We start from the raw sequence: 22,465 nt of genomic DNA on the forward strand, positions 1-22,465 counted from the left end.
TGATGTGTTGTTACCAGCTCTGTGAAAATGGGCAGTAGAAGAAACTTCGAGTTCCAGTGGAGAAAGACCGTAGCATTACTGCATTTCATGAGACACGGGAGCATCCTCTTGTGCAGGTGCTGCAGTTGGTTTTTTGTTTGTTTTTAATGGGGACTCATAGGGAAGATAAAACTTTTCGAAGTATTTGTTTAATTTCTGTCTAAAGCTGCCATCACCAGAACTCTCTTCTGTAGGACACCTCACCACCTTTTAACTTGAGTAGTTTGTGGTCAAAACGCTCTCTTTCAATTCAAACGCAAACCCCTTACAGCTCCTTAAAATATTGGCACTTCTAGGCAAATGAAACGTTCAGAAATCTTTTGATACCATTTCTTTACTGCCTGCCAGCCAATGCGATGATGAACTGGAAGTAGGCAGTTGCAGAGAAATGTCCCCACAGAGCTCCAAGTGAAGTAAAACCCTTTTGAACACTACCACTGAGTAGGATGGTTGCAGCAAAGACTCTGTTAGGGTTAAGATACTGTTTCTTTGCTCATTTTGTGGGGGACCTGTGAGCTGGATGCAGCCTTCGTGAAGCCTGTAAGTAGACTTCTACTGGTGGGGCAGTCTCACCCAGCAGAGGGATGGAGGCTGTACCTTCACCAGCTCTTGGCAATGAGTGGTGCTCCCCTCTCAATCGAAAGTACAATTTTATTTTTTTTCACACAGATTAGAGAAACCAGCATAGGATGGTGTGTGAATATCAAGGTAGGAAACTTCCTTGTCAAAATTCTTTTTTTTTTTTTTTTTTTTTTTTTAATGGAGAGAAGTGCTAAAGGGAAGATGAAAGGATGACTGGGCACCAGAGAGGATCCAGCAGGCATGAGCAAAAAGATGCAGGGGTTTCTGAGGAATTGGTGGATTGGAACTACGTCTAGCTGAGGGGTGATGTGTCCTGTGAATTGGAGGGAGGAGGCAGTCTGGAAGAGATTAAAGGATTTGCGGTGACAGGAGGGTTTTAGAGTTGGCAAATGGGAGTATGGAAAGCAATGAGCAAGGGTGGGACTGGACATGCAGTTGAAAAAAAGATTTGTGCCGAGATCAGGAACTGCAGCCAAGAGGGTGGGGAAAAGAAAATGATGGGGAATGATTGGGACATGGGTGGAGATGGGAATTAATTCCCCAGGAGAAGCTCTGAAGCCCATGGGCAAATGCAGTGGAGTTTCTCATTGGCTGCGGGGTGGAGACGCTGCATCATGCAAGGAAACCTGTTGCTATTTCTAGCGCCAGAAACAAGTGGGGAGCAGTCAGGTGCTACCAGCCTTGTGTCTTCCCCTCTCTGTACCCTCGGGACATCCACGGGAAGCTGCAGTCGGGAGGCAGGATGTGCAGCGTGCCAGCTCCGAACACCTGAAACTGCTCGCAGAGGAATGAGATAAACACATCACTGCTGGTTGTGCTCCTGTTTGCTTTGGCTTACCCCACTTCTCATCAATTAAAAATCAAAACAGCACGGATAATTTCGTCATGTAAAAGTGTTTCAAATGAAATTATTAACCTGTTTGCCCGAGTGGACGTCTAGCTATATCTCAAAAAAGTTCCAATTTAATTTTTAAATGCTTTTCTTAGTTTTTGCTCAAATTCATGATGAGGCATAACTGCAGTTCACGGTACGGTTTCCCTTTTTCTTAGTTTGCTATCGTAGGATGTTTTCTTGCAGCAATGTTTTCTCTAAAATCAGAGGCAAAGATAAACTCTAAGATTCTGTTTCCTGCCTCACTGAAGGCAGTCGATGCCTTTTCCTCCGCGTTTCTAGCAACAGGATGCCTAAATGTTGAACTCCTAGCCGCGGAAAGATCTCTGAGTCGCCCTTGGTTTGGTTCAGGCTGTTGGTTTCTTGAGCCCATTTATAAGTGATGTGAGCTTTTAATAACGCAGTGAAATGTTTCATAATCCATAAAACAAAATGATTGGTCTTGTTATTCTTGCAGGCTCCTTTTGGATTGAGAATTGCATCTGCATTCCAAATGTGACAATTATCATCTGTATACTAGTGAACATACAGTAAAATGGATGTAGTACCGAGTCATTAACATACCTAATCCAGATGTGATTAATCTAAAATTGCAAATTTGTCTGTGATTTGATAAGACAGACTTTTAAAATGAGTTAAACCAAATATAGCATGCGTTCTTGGTATGTGAATTTTCCACATCACTTGTCAGCCAGTACTTGGGGAATGGGGTGGTGGTCAAAAAAAAAATCTTCCATTAAAAGTAATAATATTGTCTTTTACGAGCCACAGAAACTCAGTTTTGAGAGTATTCCTTTCTATTTTAGGCAGGCTGGGCTTTTTGCTGCCAGGAAAAGCATGTGCCCGTCATAGTGAGTTGAGACTCAAGGCTTTTGATTTGTGGAGGTGTTACTCGTGTCATAGTAAGCAGGTAGAGGAGTGATTCTGATCAGAACTGAGTCATCTACTGCAGATATTATTCCCTCTTTGTATATCTATATTGATCCAAATACTTTTTTTATTGATTACATATTTTGTAATGATTGCATATTTTGTAATGATTACATATTTTTGTAAATATGTGCTTTTGACATGCAATGAAAACATAAGGTAACTCTTCACTTGCCTTAGATCTGTGTATATGGTGGGGGCTTTCAGGAACGTAGCGTGGTTTGCAGCACCACCCCCTTCCCTTACTCGATGTACAGACCATTTTATTCACTCTTTTTGAGTCATGGCATTCATCATAAAAATGTGCCTTTCTACTTCAGGAAAAACAGGGTTTGGTCATTTGTAACCCTTTTGTTAAACGGATGGTGGACATTTTTGAAAGTCTGGTGTCTTTGGAGTAATAAGGCTTGTGTCTTATTTCTCTATCTGAGGCTTCAGTTTATCTCCAATCTGCTGTTTGACCAAGTAGTCTTGAAAAATAAATTAGTATGTGGCTGAAGAATTAGATTAAGATATGCATAGTTTGTTTGGGATACAGTAATGAGCTTGTCTATGTTGTGGATTGGCTGAGGTATTAAAAGGTCATACCATGTTAGCTGAGTCTGAATACTCCATGTCAGGTGAGGTTTTATGCATGTAAGGGTGAAAGCTTTCACTGGCTTATTTGCGGTTCATTGCAGTATGAGTTGCTCAGCCTGTACATCTAACTTAGAACTTAGCTTTTTACTGCATTTCTCAAAGCTACTCTGTTATTTCAAATGAAATTTCAAATGAAAGCTTTGAGAGAAGGTGTGCATATGTATGTAATGTATGCAGGACTCAGTGTTTAAACAGTGTTCCCATTTGCTTACCAAAGTGTTACCTCTTATGTTTTCATATTTGATAGAAATGCCTGAAATGTACGTTCTTAAATATTTGCCTTTATGTCGCAAGGTAATGCAAACACACTCAAATAATTCACTTGATGTGAAATATTTTTCAATGAGTTTCTGATTTTTTTTTAAGGAACTAGATTATAAGGGAGCAGAGAATACTTGGGTACAATGTGGTAGCAGAAGTAAAGGTAGTGGGAAGCGATAGTTGTGCCCTGTTATACATGTATGTGTGTTGGCCATCTGCTAAGTCTTTGGAGCAGGAAGAGTGACTTGGCCTTGTCCATAGCAATGCTTGTGAGCAACATGGAACTGAGGAGAACACAGATAAGAGGTGAGCAAGTGAAAGAGAGGTCAGTGCTGAACCAAGGTAAGATGAAGTGAGTCAATGAATCATCTTAAAACCAAGCAATGGTTCTCTCATGTGGTTGCAGTGCATTGCAAGCCAATGAATGGAAAGTGATGGTCGTATTTTTTTCATTAAGAACGTAAACTGTTGGCTTACTCTAAGGAAGGCAACTTTTTTTTTCTTTAAATGAAAGTTACTGTTATCATCCTACAGGGTTCATGGTGCTCTTTAAGTCAATAAATGAAATAATCCTTTGTTTAGCATGTAAATCAATTCTTTGTGGATACTAATCCTTGGAATAACAGAATGTCAGGGCTTGAAAATAGAAAGTTTGCAGTGTTTATACCCTTATGTGATTTTAAAAAACAGAAAGCCTGCTGGAATTTCTAAATGAAATGAGAAAGTGTCATTCATTTTCATTGCGCTTTTTATTGAATTTGACTTGGTCTGTTCTGGATGATTAAATCTGTTTCCTTGTTCGATTCTGTTTCCAGACAGCGTGGTTCAGCTAGAATTTGACTGGCATGAATTGTTTTGTTTTGGTTTTTAACAAAAAAGTTCGGGAAAGCCACACAGAGTGAGGAATGCCTTATTTTTCAGGATGTGTTTGTACGAATAACCCCTGTCTATCCTGTATCTTTGAGAGCACATGGTAATCTTGTATGGAGTAAGGTTAAAAGGTAAATGGCATGGTACTGTTTCTTTTGGCTATTGCATTAAAGTGTTTGACCTTTAGAAACCTATTTTTATCTGAGGCAGTAAACTGTTCTGCTTATCAAAAGAGACTTCAGCGCTCTCTTTCCATGCTGTTCTTATCCAAAACACACCGTATCAATTTAGCATCAGCAGCCTTTATCTGCAGCGGCTATTATTCTGCTTAGGGATGCAGCATTAAGAAGTTTATTTATATTGTAACAGTACATTTTATTCAATAAGCACTCTCATGTATGAATCTATGGGTTCCAGTTTCATTATCTAGTTTAGATCTGTTGTATTACCTCCTTATTACGGTGGTAATCTAAAATTCCTGCACCCAAAATGCTGCTTTTAAGGATCAGAAATCTGTAGGAATACAGTGATTATAAAACATGAAAGAAGGAGATTTAAATCCATGAAAGGAAGACTAAGTGCAGATTCAGTCTGTTAAAAGTTTAAGCAGTTTTCCAACGGACTAAAGAATTATTCAGCTGGCAAAAGTTCATCAGTAAAACATTGCTTCATGACAATTGCCAAGAATTCTCATTGCTTTGCTAAAAGTAGGCAAAAATCATCATTGCAGAAAAGAAAAATATAAAAGTTTAAATATTACATTGCTATTAACAGTATTGGATTGATAGACTGGTATAGAAGGAGATGGTAGTGCAGTTTAATTTTTTTATTGATGCAGTTGTTAATTTACATGATGCTTTCGCATTGTTACTAGCAAACAAATACTGGTAGTATAATCAGCCTCCCTACTTTACAATGAGAGTAAATAAGGAATTTGAGGAAATAAATTGAAAAGGGCTGAGTGTAAAGCTCTGCTATCCTTGTATAAGTTTTACCTCCTGAGTAATCTCTGATACTTGTTGACTTAGTGAGTTTGTTACGTCACGCTGTTTTCATAATTTATAGATGTCAGGGATCACAGGAAGCTGCTCTAAGATATCTGAAGAATACAGAGCTCAAGCTCTAAAACTTCCCCCTCCCATCCCACCAGAAAAAACAAAAAAAAAGTGTTTGATTATCCCAGTTTTCTTCTGCAGGTCGCAATGCTTTTTATAACGACTGACTGAAACCAGACTCTGACAGAATCAAAGCCTTGCAGTGGATGCCAGAACCTGAAGACAAGCGAACACTTCAAAAAGTCACAAACGTGTTCACATACCTTGCCAAGTTCATTCCAGCTCTGCCCTCTGTCAGGTCGCCCCGTTAGACGACTTCTGGAAAGTGTTGGGTGTCACTGGGCTGAGCGACGCAGACATTCCTTCAGTGAGTTTGATAGGTAGCAGTTCTCGTGCTGAAATGCTGCAGCCGTGCTCGACTATCGCATTGCTACAGGCACGGAACGAGGAAACAGGAAGCCCATGTTCTTAGACTCAGAAGATCTTTTAAAATACAAAATAGGCTAATTTTTCACATGGAAAAATAGCTTGTGGTATAAAAGCAAGCGTTTCCCAAGCTATTTGAAACAGATGATAACTGTGATTCTTTGATTTTTCTTATGAGCTATAACTCCAGCTTACCCAATAACTGATTCAAAGTACTGGAGGATACAGCCACTGGTGTATCCACTGAGTAATGCTGAACTTCTGTGTCCCCCTGGACCACAATTGGTAATCACTGCCTTAAGATATATGATTTACTAACCATAAAAGACAATTTCTGCTCCTTGTGGCTTTCCCTTTAGGGAGACATGTTTTCTGTTTTTACCAAATTTTGGATCAGATTTCTGCTTCCAGTTGAATTGCAAATAGATAGAATTGTGGGAACAGATTCAGGAGATTCTGAGTGTTGGATGCTAAAAAATACAGAAGGAAGGAAGATGTTTGCAATAAGAAATGAGGGGCATGTATCTTTTCTGATCTCCTCTCCCCTGCTCCCCTCCTAGCCGTTACAGGCTAAGCCAGCTTTATGTTCTGTTTCTTAAGATGCTTCGTTTTTGACTGAAGATGCGTGCTAAGATGCACTCTTGTTTAAGCACTGATCCTGTGTGCTTTGTGTAGGTTAGGCAGCAGCTCTATAGGATGTCCCAAATGAGCCCAAAGACCTTTAACCTACTAGGATAAAGCTAAATGTCCTCTCTAGACATCATCTCTAGCTGCTCATCACCCTCTCACCCAAAACAGACGATTCCTCCCTGCAGCCCAACTGACATGTTATGTGTGATGTAATCAGGCTGATTTTGCCTAAAACTTAATTTTAAAAACTTAATTTTGAGAGCAGCCTTCCTTAGTGCTGGCTCACGAACCAGTGAGGTGGTGATTTCTGGCATGGGGATGGTGACAGGTGGCAAGGGAAAATAGGCTCCTCAGCTGTCACAGCTGCCTATGGAAAAAGACACCATCCACAAAGTAGGGAAAATTATGGAAGGCTTAAAAAACAAAACAAAAAAAAAACAACACAGCCTTAATTTACTTTTTTCTTTATTTATTTTTATATTTGAAATTAGCATTTGAATAAATGATGAGTGACTTCTTAGAGACAGAGACAGGACCATGACTTGGACGTGAAAAAAAAAAAGCAGGTCCATTACTGAGGCACTAATAAAACTGATTTGTGAGGCTAATATAACGTGTGAAGTAATTCTAAACTTTCAGAAACCTAAAGGTTTAACATAAACTAAGTAATAAAATGTTGGTAATCTAAGTAATTGTTTTTCTTCTTGCAGCTGTTGTTTTTCCTCTCTGAAGAAGTTGGCCATTACATACAGTACTTCACTTATTTGCTGGAGTATTTTCTTTATTCTGTGCATGTAATTAAAAGAAGAAAAAAAAAGTCTTATGGCATGCATAACTAAACCTGCTTCAGTGATTTGGTTTTTAAGCATTTAAAAAATGAAACAAAAAGGTTGCTCTCAGGCAGTGATGGAGAGAAAGCCTTCTCGGTTAAGGCTGGTTCTTAAAGTCGTTGTTTCGCTAGCATTGAGCTTACAGTAAGGGGTAGTTGTCACTTAATCATGCAACTGATCTGATAGTTGTTCTTAATTAGAAAAAATCATTTTTATTAATTTTCATGCTAAGTGCTCACTTACATTGTGCCATGGAAGAAGTTAGAGGTGATCCACGCTCTTGACCAATGCCAAAACCAAGCCATTTTAATGCGGCGTGTTGCATCCGAGAATTCTTGTAGCTGAGGGTATTTGATGAAATTGAAAGCATGAAAACTTCTGTTGGGGAAAAGCTCATTCACCTCAAGGCACTTTTTGCTAAAAATTCATGCCCCATTGCTGATTTTGACTGCAACACAGTCCGTATATGTGGATTTTAAACCTGCTGTACCTTCTGTATGAAAAAGGTGGTGTGTGTTTCTGATGAGAGTGGTTTCTGTTGTAATTAGTGCCATTAACATTCAGCCCCTTCTGATGAACCTTAAATGAGTTACAGCTTTCCTTTATGGTCAGCGGACATGACTGAAAGCTATTAAAGCATTTTTAGCAAGAGAATTAACACAGACAAACAGAGTCTTCTGGAGATAAACTTCGCCCTTCCTGTTTTGGATCCAGCAATAAGTTTACCATGGAGCAAATTTAGGAAATAGCTTTCCATCAATTCTGTATTTTATAAATAAAAAGTTGCAGGGCGAGGTCCTTCCTTTGGCATAAAGCTGATTATTTCCTGTTTAATCCTGAACTCGTGCATTTTAAGCAATGGGATTTTTTTAGTGTCCTTCAGAGAGAAGAGTTTTTAGGATTTCTGTTTAGTTTATGGTCCAATGAAAATGTGATTTCTGGACTTTGGCATCATTAGAGGGGAAAAAAGGAAATTAATAGACACATAAATTGCTGCTCTTTGGGAGAATTTTTTGGGCTTACCTGCACAGTTTTTGTAGCTGGACGTCCTTAAACATGAGAGTGGACATACGAGTACATGAGCCAAAGAGGTATAATTGGTAACGTCTACAAGAGATTATCAGCACTCCTAGTAAAGGTTAGGAAGTGATGAATTGTAACTGCTATGGACTATTTGGACTATTTCAGATTTATAATCTGCTGGCTGTGGGCACACGCTTTCAGGGAGGAGAATATGTGAGGCAGAACTTAACCTCGTACCGCTGCTTTACCTCGAGAGCACACCGGTTAATACGTGAGGTAACACTACCCTCGTCCAACACATCTGTTGTAAAGGAGCCTAGGAAATCTAGGCCACACACAAACCAGTCTCGGAGGGCCTGTAGCTGGTGTTAGAATGCTGTTATTACGCGGTCCGATTGGTTTAGTAAAGAATTATCTCCAGTAAAACCATGTAACATAATCGTTCCTGCTCTCCCACATGGGAGCTGCTTTTGCTTGGCTGAGCAAGACGTTTCTGGAAGAAGCAATAATGCACTTGCTTTGCCAAAATGTAAAACTAAATGAAGTGTATCGTTATGCACATTGGTGTTATATATCAATTCTCGCTCATTTAAGCGCTCGCTTCAAGTCCTCCACTGTAGTATTAAAAATTATTAAAGTAAATATATGGATTTCCTAGCGATATATTTTAAGTAAACCTCTTTCTCCTTACTGAAAACTTGTTTGTAATAATTTCAGTGATGGGGAAGTGTTTAGAGAGTGGAAGCTTTCATAAGTAAAGATCTGCTGCTGAACCTCCCCAGATATTAATGCAAAGGCCAGGAATACAGGTCAGAGCTGGTTAAGGTTTATCTCGCCGTGTGATGCTGTGCTTTCCCCCTTCACTTCAACTTCAAGGAGACTTGAGACAGTCCCATAATTCCCATGAGCAGGCTTCTGAATGGCATCAACACAATTAGCCTCTGTTATGGTTGTGCAGAACGACATAGCCCCAGCCTACAGATTTGTCCTGGTTGTGTAAGCGGAGCTGTAAACGCCGGCTGCAGTCGGTGCGGACTCATCTTTTTAATTGCTTTCTGTGTTTTGTTGGTGTTGGCTCTGCTCAGGTGTCACCCAAAAGCTGCATGTTCTGTCTGGGGATTCCTTTACAAGCGCTGAGTAAATGCACAAGGCGGTGTAATTCTTTGTTTGGGCAGTGAAAGGAAGAAGAAAAGAATTTGGGAGCAATGGTGCTCCTCTATGGAGGTGGTGCTTAGAAGCATTTCTGCTCAGAGGCAGAATCCTGCACAACAGAAGGCACAGGAGGATGAGGCTGACGTACTTAAGACTTTTTTTTTTAATTACATGTACAGGGATGGTGGCTGGGCAAGGCCACGTGGCTTTGATATGCCAGCAGTGCGCTTCTCCTGAGCCACAGCACGCTCCACCCTGTGCGAGCCCCATGACTTCACTGTCAGTGCGGAGGTGTCACCAGGGGCGTGCTTTGAAGCAAAGGAGGATGCAGATGATGGCTTGAGCTTAAATTGGGGATAATGCTTTCACTGAGGTAACCAATTTGGCCTGCATGTTTTCTTCCCAGTGAATTACGCAGCATGGAAAAGACCAGAGTTGTGTCTCAGGGCCCAAGGCAGCTGCTCAGGGATTTCAGCCTGAAAATGTGTGTAGACTCAGGAGAGAGTTGGTACAGACACAGAAACAGCTCCCCGCCCCTGGCACACAATTTTATAGGGGACTTTTCATCTCTCTCCATAAGAAAATTCTGATGTAAAGTGGAGTGGGAAGCCTTGCGGTGGTGATGTTTCAGGCTGCGTTTTCTTTTGCCAGATTAATCAAAGGAACAAATAATAACAAAAAATAAATAAATCAGGAGGTGCTGGGTCCTGGAAGCAGGACACCGTAGATCAGCCAAACACTTTGGTCTGTGCTGGGGAGCAGCGACTGCCTCCTCTGGGGCTCAGAGCAGGGCTTACGTGCCCCCCACTTCTCGCCAGCCCCGGTTCTGGGGGACAAAGCAGGGCCCAAATCTGAATTCATACTCTTAAAATGATGGCTGTGTCAGCATCTTTTCCACGTGAGGGGCTTCTGGCAGTCCTTCCAGTCAGGTATTTAAATGCCAAAAATATGTTTTAACATTTCTTTCTGAAAGCAGATTAAATCTATTAAACCAGGCGTTTGAAACTTCCAGCGGGAAGGAGGGCAGAGCTGCCTTTAAGTACAAATAACCGGAATATTTTCCATATCTCCAGTAAGTGCCAAATTAACATGAAATTGTTCATTATTTTATAGTGGATTAAATAACTTGTTTCCCCCAATTTGCATTTCAATGAATAACTGATTGGCCTAAAAACGCATTGATTAGAGGGTACAAAAATTATTACATGGATTCAAGGCAAAATCATTAGTGCATGTGTAAAAGGGAATAGAATAGACTTGTTGGTATGTTATAATTAAAAGTTGCACGCCTGTATTGTAACCAAGTATTAAAGTTGTTGTGCTTCAATTTAGCTTTTTGTACTGATGCAAAACAGTTTGTCCGGCTTGAAAACCAATTTAAAGGATCTCGATCACGAGAGCCGTCTGCAGGGGCTCGATGGCAGTGGTGAGCACTGCTGGCACCGTGCAGCACTGAGTTTGTGCTCACGAACAGAGCAGTCAGATTGCAGTGCCTCTGCAGGGATGAAAATATCTGTGTGCTCCTTCATCAGAGTGTTAGCTTGCTGTACTCGAGGAGAGAAGACTTCGGGTGGTTTAATAAAGGCTAATTTGCATGGCTGAGAAAAATCGAAGTGTGTAAATTAAAGAAAAGTGGTTTGGGGAAGAGGTAATTGCTTTCAGAAGCTGGCTGTGGCAAGGAAGAGACGTTGTTCCCAGCAGCATTGAGGTCACTGGATGCATACCAGCTTCCCGCTTCGCCAGCAGGTACGTGCACAGTTACAGCCTGAAATTTCATTGCGTGCGCAGTCACCTCAGAGCCAGGTTTACAAATCCTTTCACCCAGCTCACAGGCGAACTGGGAGAAACCTGGCGTGGACGTGGCTGTGCAAACACAGGAGCACTTTGTCAGCCTTTCGGAGGGCTGTGGAGAGGAAAGAAGCCCTTTGCACACCACCAGAGGGCTATAACCAACCGAGCCATCAGGGTGTAGCCAGGGGAGCAAAAACTGTTACCTCTGCAGAGGAGCCCTGGGGCTTCACGAAGCGAGAGGGATTTCGAGCAGTTTGCTCTTCCGTTAATGGGATATCTGTAGGGGATGTGGGATGGCACTCAGCCTCGTGCTCTGCAAGTTCGAGCAGCGCCTCTGTCGGAAATCACAGAGCCACCAGCGAGCCCCTCGCCTCTCTCCTCGCACGGGGCATTTGATACTTGTGGGAAACGTCTCCCCAGTAACTGGAAAGCTGCTGCCTTCTGAAAGATAATGTATAAAATGAGTGCTGGGATGATTCACAGATACAGGGCCCTGATTGCTGGGCATGTCGGATCTTCTCAAGGCGAGTTAGTATCTGAGGGTTGCAGGCTGTTTCAGGCGGTTTCTGAGCCACAGCCCTAACTCTTCCCCCATCTGAACTGAGCTTCCAGCGTCTTTGGCCTTCAGGTTCAGGGTGAGGAGCTGAGAAGAGCCACCTCTGAAGGTGAGCCCTGGCTCACGAGCACTGCTGGTGGGCTGCGGGCGTGCAGGGGCTGCTCGGGGAGCCCGCGGTTGTGTCCTGGTGCTGTGAGGGAGGTGGATGAACCTGTGAATGCAGGGAACGACAGGAACGCTCAGAAAGGCAGGAAAAAGCGTGATGGAAAAGAGCAAGGAGCTGGACATGGCAGATTAAAGCATGGGCATCAATTTTGCTTGCTAAGTCATCACAGGCACTCAGTGGATGTGACCGTCGCTGTGCCTGATGCCATGCTCGTGTCTGAGAGCAGAAGCACCATCTTCAGTGCTGAGATGAATTTGCCCATGTCTTGCACAAAGCTGCTGAAGCCTCGCATCCCCAAATGTCTCAGTGATTCCTCTTCAAGGCAGTGTTTTTTATGTATTTGTAACCCAAAAAAAGTACCAGTGTCATTCATTCAAAACCACGTCCACCTTTTATGTAAAGCATGTTTGTTGGACTGGTTCTTTCAGAAATGAGAGAAGAAGGCTTGGTTGAATCCTTTCTGACACAGGAACAATTTTCATCTCCCCCTTGCTTCTCAGCTTGCTTCCTATCTCCTGGGGCCACAGGAGATGCAGGCTGACTTGCAGCCTGGTGGCACCAGCCTTCCTGAGGGGTTTCCAGCAGTCAGGGAACTGCTTTTGTTTCGCTTTTTGTCAAGGGCTGCTGTCGTGCTTTGACCTAGCAGGCTGCTGGGCACCACGCAGATGTTTGCTCACTCCCCCTCCAGGGGATGGAGGAGAGAATTGGAGAAAGGTGAAGCTCAGGGGTTGAGATGAAGAGAGTTTAATAGGGCAGAAAAGGAAAGGAAACATAATAATAAGGATAATATCAAAGCAAGTGATGCGCAATGCATTTGCTCACCACCTGCTGACCAGTGCCCACCTTGTCCCTGTTCTGGCTGTGTTGGATTACCTGGAGACATCAAAAAGCTTTTCTGTGCACAGGCTGTAGAGCCGAGCTGCAGACACCACCACAGCCTGAAATAAGGTTTGTGAATATCTCCATTTTAACTTCCTTGTTTTTCCTGGCAACATCCCCGTGATTACCGTGTCTACCCGTGGTGTTGAAACTAAGCTTTTTGGCCAGATATGCAAGGCTTTGAGACCAAGACGGCAGAGTATCTGACTCTTCTGCAGACTGGTGTCCTTCAAGGAAGTAAATCTTAACTTCAGATTTCTGTTCTCCTTGCTCTTTGTTTATGTTGTCCAACAGCTCTGCTCTGCAAAATGCATGGGCAGCTCCAGAATAGTTTTGGAGAAGTACCTTGTGCTGTGCTAGGCATGGAAAGGAAATGATGCAGACTGACAGCGAGCAGTAGGCATGTCATCAAGGTATTCCCGACCTAGGCAGAATTTCATCCACACCCAGGGTTTGAAGACACAACCAATTTTTGAATGGCTCACACGTCAGCTGAGCCATTCAGTGCGTTTTTTTTTTGTTTAAGCCAAGACCATTGTTAGCTGATCGCTGCAGAAGGCACATAAAAAACGAATACAGTAGTTTCCAGGTGGTTGCTTCAGCTCCTCTTCACCATCAGAGGTTAACATCCCAAAGGTGAGGCAGAAGAAGAGAATCCAGAGTATGCTTCACGTCTTCTATGTCAGTATCATAAATTGTAATTTAAAGCACTAGTGGTGGTGCTTTGAGGTTAACTCTGCAAACTGCACAGGGGGTTCTCAAAGGTTTCATTCTGCCTGGGGAGTTTGGGGGCTTGGTCACCTCCAGCCGGTGGGCAGTACCTGGGGGAGTCTGCTCAGGTCTTCAGCTACATCTGAACAGCTCTAACTGTGCAACTTTGGGGCTAGATTCCTCGAATATATGAAGTGTTTGCTAACGTTGTAGGTTAGCAAACCTCTTTAGACTTGCCTTTAGACAAAGGCCAAGTGCTTTTACAGAGACTAGCACGGCGAAGAGCTGATCTCAGCTGGAGCTTCTAGGCAATTATCGTGGAAGAATGAAAAGATGTTAAAATACCAGGAGAGTAATATAAAGTGAGCATATTTGTGATCCTCAGAGCTCATGGGTACCCCATTCTGCTGACTTTGGAAAACTTTTCAGAGAACTTGAATTCAGTTTGGATACTTTTCCTTCATAGGTAAATCAAGACTAATATATATATCATATACACGCACACAAATCATATATATATAATATATATTTAGGAGTAGAACAGCTGTTTCTACTCCTCCCTAATCTGCTTGCTGGAGTGATGCACGTTCTTTCCATTATGCTGGTGCTGTAGCCGAGGTCAGAGAATAAAAGTAGGCTATGGCCTGGGTAAATGATCACCCTATGCCTTTAGCTGTTTTCAGGATTACCTGACATATCCATCAGACAGAGTAATCATGTCGTTGGTGTCATTCCCTTTCTAGTTTTTCAATATACAGGTGCTATTTCTTCTTTCCCCACACATGGAATCACTTTCAGGTTTCAGTGCCAGATGCTTACAGATGGATGTCCCATGCTCTGAACTCAAAATCAGCATCAGCAGGAACTTTAGAGATATGGGTATTTTGAAACCTGGTGGGTCATGAGTTCTTCCAGTATTCTCTAACAGAAAGCGTTTTTTGCTTTTGGGAATCTGTTCTGCAGTTTCCTTTCCTCCTCAAGCATCGTTTCTCAGCTTATTTCCCAGAAATAGCCTTCGTATCTTCTGTGGAGAAGATGGGTTTTAATATGCAAGGCCACCACCTTCTTCTTCAAGAGCTCCGAGTACTTTCACAGTTTTTTGGAATAGCTGATGGTATCGTTAAGCTGTAATTAATATTCTTCTGGAGTCGATATCCTTGTAATGGATAGTCTCATTTCCCTTCTGCAAAGCATGGTAACGTCTCCCTGAGAGCTGGTTTTCGTGCACTGGCTTCAGAAACAAACTGGTTTATGAAGTTCTTTCCACTTCACAACCGTGCTTCACAGCTCCTTCGGTGGTGCTGATGCATCTGTTTTTAGAATTGAATCACTGAATCACATTAATTGGAGGGAAGTAATTTTAAAAGGGATCATTTCAGTGATGCAATTTACATTGCAGCTATATAAATAGGTTTATTAGCACAGCTGAGGAGGAGGCAGATTGCACCAGGAGGATCAGAATTAGCAACTGGGGTAGAAAGCTTGTTGAGGGAAAATGACTCAAGTGTTGTTACAGGAGCTGAGCTGTTTCCTTTGTTTTCTGTTGCTGGGATTGCCTTCCTGCTCCACCTCCTGCCCTCTTCCCCTACGTTAGGTATCCAGTTCTTAAAGGCTTTTGTTACAAAGTGCTGAAACCATTCATCTGCGGTATGAAGGTGTTTGCTTCCCACATTGGCGGCTCAGCAAAGCGACTTCTCTGCCTCCAGGCCTGATGACGATGATGGTGGCCCTCTTGGTTCTTCTTCTGGGTGTCTGCTGGGGAACTGTAGAAGGAAAATGTGCCCAGGCTGAGCAAATCTCTGTGCGCTCGGGGTCAGAGAATTTCATCTGGGTTGTTTCTTTGGGGAGGGTGAGAGGAATCTCAAGCAGCACTGTTTGCCATTCATTTGAAGACCAGCTAAAAGGACAGCGCTTCCTCCAGCTGCACCTTGGGGTGCCTTGCGGTGTGACAGGGAGGGCAGTGTGCCTGTGCCCTCTGTTACTGTTGGGTTTCCACTTGTGTTGGTGTTGCACAGCGTGCTGTGGAGACTGCCCCTTACCAGGTCAGTTTACCTGTGGAAGGCCATTCACACATCCTTGGTCTGAACACTGAAAGGTGATAAAATAGGGCAAATAGACATGCAATAAGAAAAACAAAAACAACAACCCAAACCACCTTTTTGAACCATTTCCCCCAAAATATAATGGCAATGGGGACAAAAAAAAAAGCTTTCAAAAATCATTCTGTGAAGGTGGTGAAGGTGATAGCAGCAAGCCTGCTACAAGTGCTTGAAAAGCCTGAGTTGCCCAAAATGTAAAACCATCTGCCTGTCATATGGCTAATCACACACAGTAATTCTTCCTGAGCTTTTTCCTTGGAACGAGTCAGGAAAAAAAAAAAAGAACTAAAATTTGCTCTGTTCTGAGTTTCTCTTAGCAAGCACCACTTGTAGAAAATGGTCTTTTTTTTTTTTCCTTACTGATATTTTGCTACCAGTGAACTAACCATACATACAAAGCAGGAAACAAACCCAGTCTCTGAAAAAAAACAAAACAAAACACCTTTTCCCACTGTTCCTTCATTCAGGATATCTTGTTCCAATTAGCTTCGGATTGCACTTGTCTTTTTGTCTTTTGAAATGAGTTTCTCCTAAAAGGTTTTCCTTTATTTGCTAACCAGTGTTTGAAAAATGGGTCTGGGTTTGAACTATTATTGAATCATAGAAAATACTATCAAACCTCTGACAACAATCTTTATTAATTGCATTGTGTTAAGTCATAGTGTTTCTGAGGGTAGTAAATAGAATTTGTGTGAAGAAGGTATGTGTTTTTTCCTGCTTCTCTGATATGAATATGCTTGGGCTGCCAATGACTAGTCAATATGAAAAAAGAAGAGTGTGGTGGTGGGAGGGATTTGGTTGGGTGTTTTTATTCTCTTTTTCCTTTTTTCTTTCTTTTTTTTTTTTTTTTTAATAAATTCAGGGAAATGTGCATATACAGTTGTATCATTTGTGTCTACAATGTAGTTAAATGTGGGTGGAAAGGGTCACATATCTTTAAAAGAAGTTCTAACACAATATTAAAAGATAGGCATACTTGGAGAAATATTGAAATCTTAGCTTTTTTTCCTCCAAAAAATGTACAGATATACAACTGACTTGTCTTCATTCAGAAATCCATGGTATCTTCTAACAGGAAAATGGTTAAAAAAAGCAAAATTGTATGAAAGCTTCCTCTAGCAGTTGTAAGACTTGGACGCATTTTTTCTTTGGTGGTGTTTAGATTAATAACCAACCCCAGCTGGAATTCAGAAAAAAAGTAAATTGGAAGAGTCCTACCAAGGTTTCTTTTATCCTTAACAGTTGAATCACCAATGCAGTCAAACTATTTAAAGTATGGTTGTCAAGGACTGTGAGAAAGTGTTGTCCAACAAACAAACATAATCTGGTGAAAATATGTAAATGTGACTTGTATTTAAAGAATTATGAAAGATTGCAAGCTAAGTTACTATAGTACAGAGTTTGAGATTGCTAGGCATGCCACAGTTAAATTAATTTTACATATTTTACAAAATCTGTTTTAGCATTTCCACTTTATTCTGCCATTGTTTATTTTACTGCTGCAAGAGAAACTTGCTCTCATTTTTGGCATTTCTTCCAATAATGGTTATTTCTTGTATTCAGATAGTTCTGAACTAGTTACATTTGTATTAAAGCCAGTCGAAAGAGAGGAAAAGGCAGGTATCTCTTACAGCTGGAACTCAGTTAAATCCAATATCCTTTGGTTTTGGCTCTGCAGTGGCTCCTAACCCGATGAAGGCCATTGGTGTGCTAACGTACACTGTCTCATGTTTAATGGTTTTCTAAAATGTCTTCTTCCTAGGTCTACAGACAAGACTGTGAAACCTTTGGCATGGTAGTGAAGATGCTAATTGATAAAGATCCGTCGTTAGAGAAGTCCATTCAGTTTGCTCTGCGGCAGAACTTGCACGAGATCGGCGAGCGATGCATTGAGGAACTCAAACATTTCATTGCCCAGTATGACGCCGCCAACCAGGAGTTATCGGAGTCTTTCAAAGATGGCCCCTACTAAGGACGGAAAAACAACTTCAGGTCTCTGCGTTTTGTAGGCTGTAATACATAAATCTGCTTTCTGCGGGGAAAGAGGAATTCCAGTTGGAGATCTCAACCCTAGGCCCGTGCTCCTTCCTACCACCTAAGACGGCTGTACCTTGAGCGCAGTCTCCGCAGTTGTGCTCTTCCTACCTGTACTTGTTGACGTAGATTCCTTTGAAAAGGATCTTCTTTTCAAAAACGCCATATAGTGACAAACTATTTTTGCAACCTTTACACAGTTACCGAGGAAAAACTGTTCAGTCTGATGTATGTACACTGCTGTTTTGATGTTTGTAAGTGTAACTACAAAACGACGTTTTTTATTAAAACAACATGAAGCAGCTCTTTGTTCCTCAACTTACGCAGAAATATGGCCTGGTTTCATATATACGATGGGAAGGGAAGACTTGCAGAATTGCTCACAGCTATGATTTAAGTTATTTATTATAGTTTAATTTTGAACTTCACATTCATTCTCTAAAATTGCGCCAGGGGTTGTTCCTGGTCTTGAGCTGCCAGAGAAACCCTGCCTGCTTGATGCAATAAGTGATGTATTTTTCGTTCTACTTGCAGGTTCTGCAAATGCCTTTTATATTGTGGTGTTTTTCGTATCATGAGCCGTTACTAGTAAGCAGTATTATGTAGAATTAATTCCATTTTTCTGTTAGTTTTTGCAACTAAATGTTTTCTGTTTTATTTTTCTATTTTTTTTATTTCTTTTTTTTTTCTCACTATCTCTGACAGAGTGTAACTGCAGGTAGACACTGAGCGAGGCAAGGTCTCCTCGTTTGCCCTTTTCTCCTTTATGCCTTCTCACCACGTTTTGTGCATCAGTTTTAACAACTATGAATCTCTGTAATCAACAGGAAGGGGCAGGAATTTGGGGTGGCGAGGTGGGGCATGGGCTGTCTCTTTATTTAGTAACTCCAAGTTGCTTCAGATTAGGTATAATGTGAATGTTGAACCCTAAATAGGCCCCAAATTGATCATTGTTTCAAACCCAAATGATTCTGGGTAATGTCTGCAGCCATTTTTGACCTGATAGTTACTGGTAGCTGGGGAGAAATGGTTGAGTTAGAGTCAGGAGGCTGCCAGTGCTATGTGGTGACATTTTAGAGGTGAAACATAATTTAGGATTCACTGGTGGTATCCTGGCTGTTGATTTGTGTTCATTTAATGAGATCTTGTTTTTTATGAATGTTTGGGGAAGGGTGAACTGAATCATAATCACAAAGAGGTAAACATGAGTGTTTTGTATACATTTGTATTTAGAAACTTGAAACTCTGTACCAGGACAAGCGACTAAAGCTCTCCCTTCCCGAAGTGCACGGTATTAAATGAAAAAGTCTCGGAATTCAGCCCCTTATCAAGTAGCTCCTAAGGTTTCAGGGGAATGCTTTGCAAGAAAGTAAATAAAATGGCAGGGATTTTGCATGTCCAAGGTGCTGTATATATCGCAGCATCTTGCACATGCAAATCTTGATACAGTGCGTTAAATGTCTATGTTACATCAGATGCCTGAGATGCCCGATTAGTTTTAATGTCAGCTGGGTGTGGTTTTGCAATTGGCTTTTGTTGGGTTTCTGAGGAGTTCACCTTGCTCAGAGGGGGTGACCTGCAGCTTACCCCGCTGGGAGCTGTGCAGCCGCTGGGGGAGGCTCAGCGAGCCTCCTGGGTGCTAACTGCGGGTGGGAGAGGGGGAGGAAGGGCAACGTGGTGTGGGGCAGGAGCTAGACCTCAGCCACCCCTTCTGGCAACAGCCAGGCTTGCCAGGAGCAATCAGGAAACCACAGGCAAATGTACATCGCGTTGCTGAGACAGGAATGTAACCGTCAGGGCTTCGCTGCTTGCCTGTGGGCAGGTCAGTCTTCAGGGTGTTACAGCGCAGTTTCTGCTTTGGGGTAAGAAACACTAAAGAAAAAAAAAAGCTGAGATCATGATTAATATATTTTTGATTTAAAAAGTTTGTTATTGTACATGGTGTTAGGAGTCTCCTTCGTTCTCCTAGTGAAATTTAATCAGGTTTCTAAAAGTGGCTGATTTTTCAGGTGTCTTTCTAAAAAGTGACACCTACGCCCCCAATACTCCTGTGTTGTTGTGGTGAGCTGATAGGTCAGTAAGGTATTTAGGGTGTCCTTAGCGTATTATTATTTTTTAATGGATTAAATTTTGCTCATAAACTGAGGAGACTTCTGAATTTTTTTAAATAAATGCTATTTCTATGAAAGGTTTAATTCACATTCATGGGTGATGAGTAACTGGTTTTTCCCTGTTTAGTACTTGTCATTACGTTGAATACTCGTGTCTGACCTTCTGTGATGTACTCTTCATGTTGATGTAAGTAAAATGTTACGCCACTTCACTTGGGCAAGATACATGGCTTTTACTCTTGCTTCCTGTAGGAATGAATACTTGGAATTTGATTTTATAGCAACGTGCAAGTTGTCCTGGGTCTCGTGTACAGCCTCAGTGGGGCTGCTGGAAAGGGGCAGGAAGACCACTGGTGGAAGGAGCCGGATGCTGTGCTGCAGGAATCTTCCTTTGTCACGTTAGGAGCTGCTGAAAACAAAACATACTCCTCGCACCCATCAGTGTGCAGAGGCCCTTTGAAAGGGGAAAAGGAAAGGGAAGGAAAGAAGAATGAAGCGTGGACATTAAGTGTTATCTGCTGAGACTGGAGCAATCTCAGTGGTGAGTTGGCAGCTTTGGGTGACAACTTAAGCAGTTAGGGTGAAGATCGGCAATGAATCACAACGGATAGAAGAGGAGTTAATGCTCCCCATGAAGAACTGCTTCCTTGTGACCGTGCTTTTTGTGCAGGATTTCCTCTTTTGGTGGGGATGAGGGTAACGTATGGCCCTAACGTTTCTCACTATCTATCGTGAAGGTGTGAGCTCCTCTTGGAATATCACACCCCTTCTAATAACACAAAGTAGAATTTACAGTTTGGGTGAAATAGAAATCTTTTATGTTAAGCTGAAAAACCTAAAACGTTGTGTAGCCATCTTCAACTTAAGGAATAATATTTCAGGTGGATGGAATTACAAAACGCTAACCCCTGTTTCATTAAGCGTGGGTGCAAGCACCTCTTATTCTTCACCTGCCGTGAACGTCTCTGTGTTCCAGTCCTCAGCAAAACACGGCTTTCTGAATGTTTCTCATGTTCTTAATTACTTGTGGTCCTGCAGCCTAGGAGAGGCACGGGAGAGCTTTGTGCCTCACAGCAGAGAGGGCTGGACGAGCTCTGGAGGAGTTGCTGACCCAGGGGAAGGCAACCACACTGCAGCACTGCTGCCCTGGGCACCGTGCGGTGCAGCCTTACCCTCCCTGACGAGGTGTGCTCACCAGGGAAAAGAGTTCACGGCTCTTGCCTTGGGCTGGAAAGAATTGCTGCTGTTTGGTTAGCCAAAGAGCAGCACTGCATAATACAAACAAAGGTTTGCTTCATCCCGCTCCCCACACACACATACTTCCTCTTGCACAGATGTGCCTCTATTTATTATTATTATTATTTTTTTGAGTAAAACTGAGCCCGAGAAAAGGCCTCTATCCACTTCCAAAGCTTCCAGATGAGAAATAATAATAACAAAGAGTGGTGGGAAGTGGGGAAGCATCATTAGTTACATCACTCATTTTAAAGTACCAGGAGCCTTTGTGAGAGCAGCGTTTACACTGCCCCAGCAATGACACCTTTAGTCCAAAGTTATCCTTGGTTGGTTGGTTTGTTTTATGAAGGGGAAGGGGAAGAGAGTTACCTTTCAGCTCACTTATTTGGAGGTTTAGAGGGAGGTGCTGTGCAAGCTAATGCTCTGAAGATAGCTTATAAAGGGTACTAGGGCTGTGACTGTTGCTTAACTTTTTTCAAACAACTATTCAATGATCTATGGGAAAATGTTTATCATCTAATATGCCATAAGCCTTTGCACTTCGGGGGCGGGCATGTGCTGCATCCTTAGATGGTGTAGGATCGGTAGACGGAGTGGTGGGGATGTCTCTGCATGAGCCACTTACTCTGAAGTGGACCCAGCAGCAGCAGCAGAGCTTGTTGTTTCAGAGTCCTGGTTCCCTGTATCTGGAAATGCAGTTAGGAACGGAAAGTCCCAGTTGCTATTTGGGTATCCCAAGCAAGGCATTAACAAGGCAGTTTCTCTTCTCAAGCCTCCGAAGGCCTCGCAGGCTGGCTGTTGGCCTGTTAAGCACAACAGGCATTTAGCTGCTAGGAAAGCAAATACTGCCTAAGCCACCAGGGCAGCCTGCCAGCTGGAAGCAGCCCACGCGCCACCCATTGGCCCATACGATGCTGCATGATACTGCTTTGATCAGCTTTCATGTACACAAGACTTGTTTGTACTAGAAAAGTGACTTATATGGTGAATACCACCTCTGGGAGTAAAGGATCTATTGCTTATTTTACCCTGAAAATATCAGCCAGTAACTGCTATTTTGACTTGGCCTTAGCAAGAGCTTCCTTTTTATTTGGTGTGAGCACTACCCATGTGCCTTCCATCCCTTAGGTCTAGGTCCTCTCCGTTTCAAGAAGTTACGGCCTCAGAAATGGCAAACAGTTCATTTGGTCAGGCCTTTTATACCTGTAAGAAGTAAGTACCTGTTACTTCGTTAATCATCATTGTTCAGCTGAGCAGAAAGCCTATGGTTTTACTATTCATTATTTTAAGTCGCAGGTGTCTGCATTAATTCCAGTAAAAACATTCTGCTCTAAAGTGCAGAAACGCTTAAAACACTGATAAACACTGATAAACTTAATTTAATGTGAAATAACTCCTGCACTCCACCTGAGTTCAAGGCAACTCGATTACATGCTCGGCCCCCTTGCCTTCTAGAACCACCTCACCTCTCTCTGCCTTGCTGTAGGTGAACATGAGGAACGCTTTTTGGGAAAGGAGGGGAGTAATAAGAAAGAAATCCACATCCACAGGAG

At 42.3% G+C, this 22,465-nt stretch overlaps 1 protein-coding gene across 4 annotated transcripts in view; it reads left to right on the plus strand.

Annotated features, from left to right (window-relative positions):
* PPHLN1 (periphilin 1) overlaps positions 1–18,155 on the plus strand; it is a 70,732-nt gene extending 52,577 nt beyond the window's left edge. For all 4 annotated transcript variants that reach the window (XM_032207603.1, XM_032207604.1, XM_032207602.1 and 1 more), the window contains exon 10: positions 17,294–18,155. In XM_032207603.1, the coding sequence (XP_032063494.1) occupies positions 17,294–17,503 (210 nt within the window). In that variant the 3' untranslated portion in view covers positions 17,504–18,155. The remainder of the gene's footprint in view (positions 1–17,293) is intronic.
* The last annotated feature ends 4,310 nt before the right edge of the window (positions 18,156–22,465 follow it).

Source organism: Aythya fuligula, chromosome 1 (assembly GCF_009819795.1).
Source record: "Aythya fuligula isolate bAytFul2 chromosome 1, bAytFul2.pri, whole genome shotgun sequence".
Taxonomy (NCBI): Eukaryota; Metazoa; Chordata; class Aves; order Anseriformes; family Anatidae; genus Aythya; species Aythya fuligula.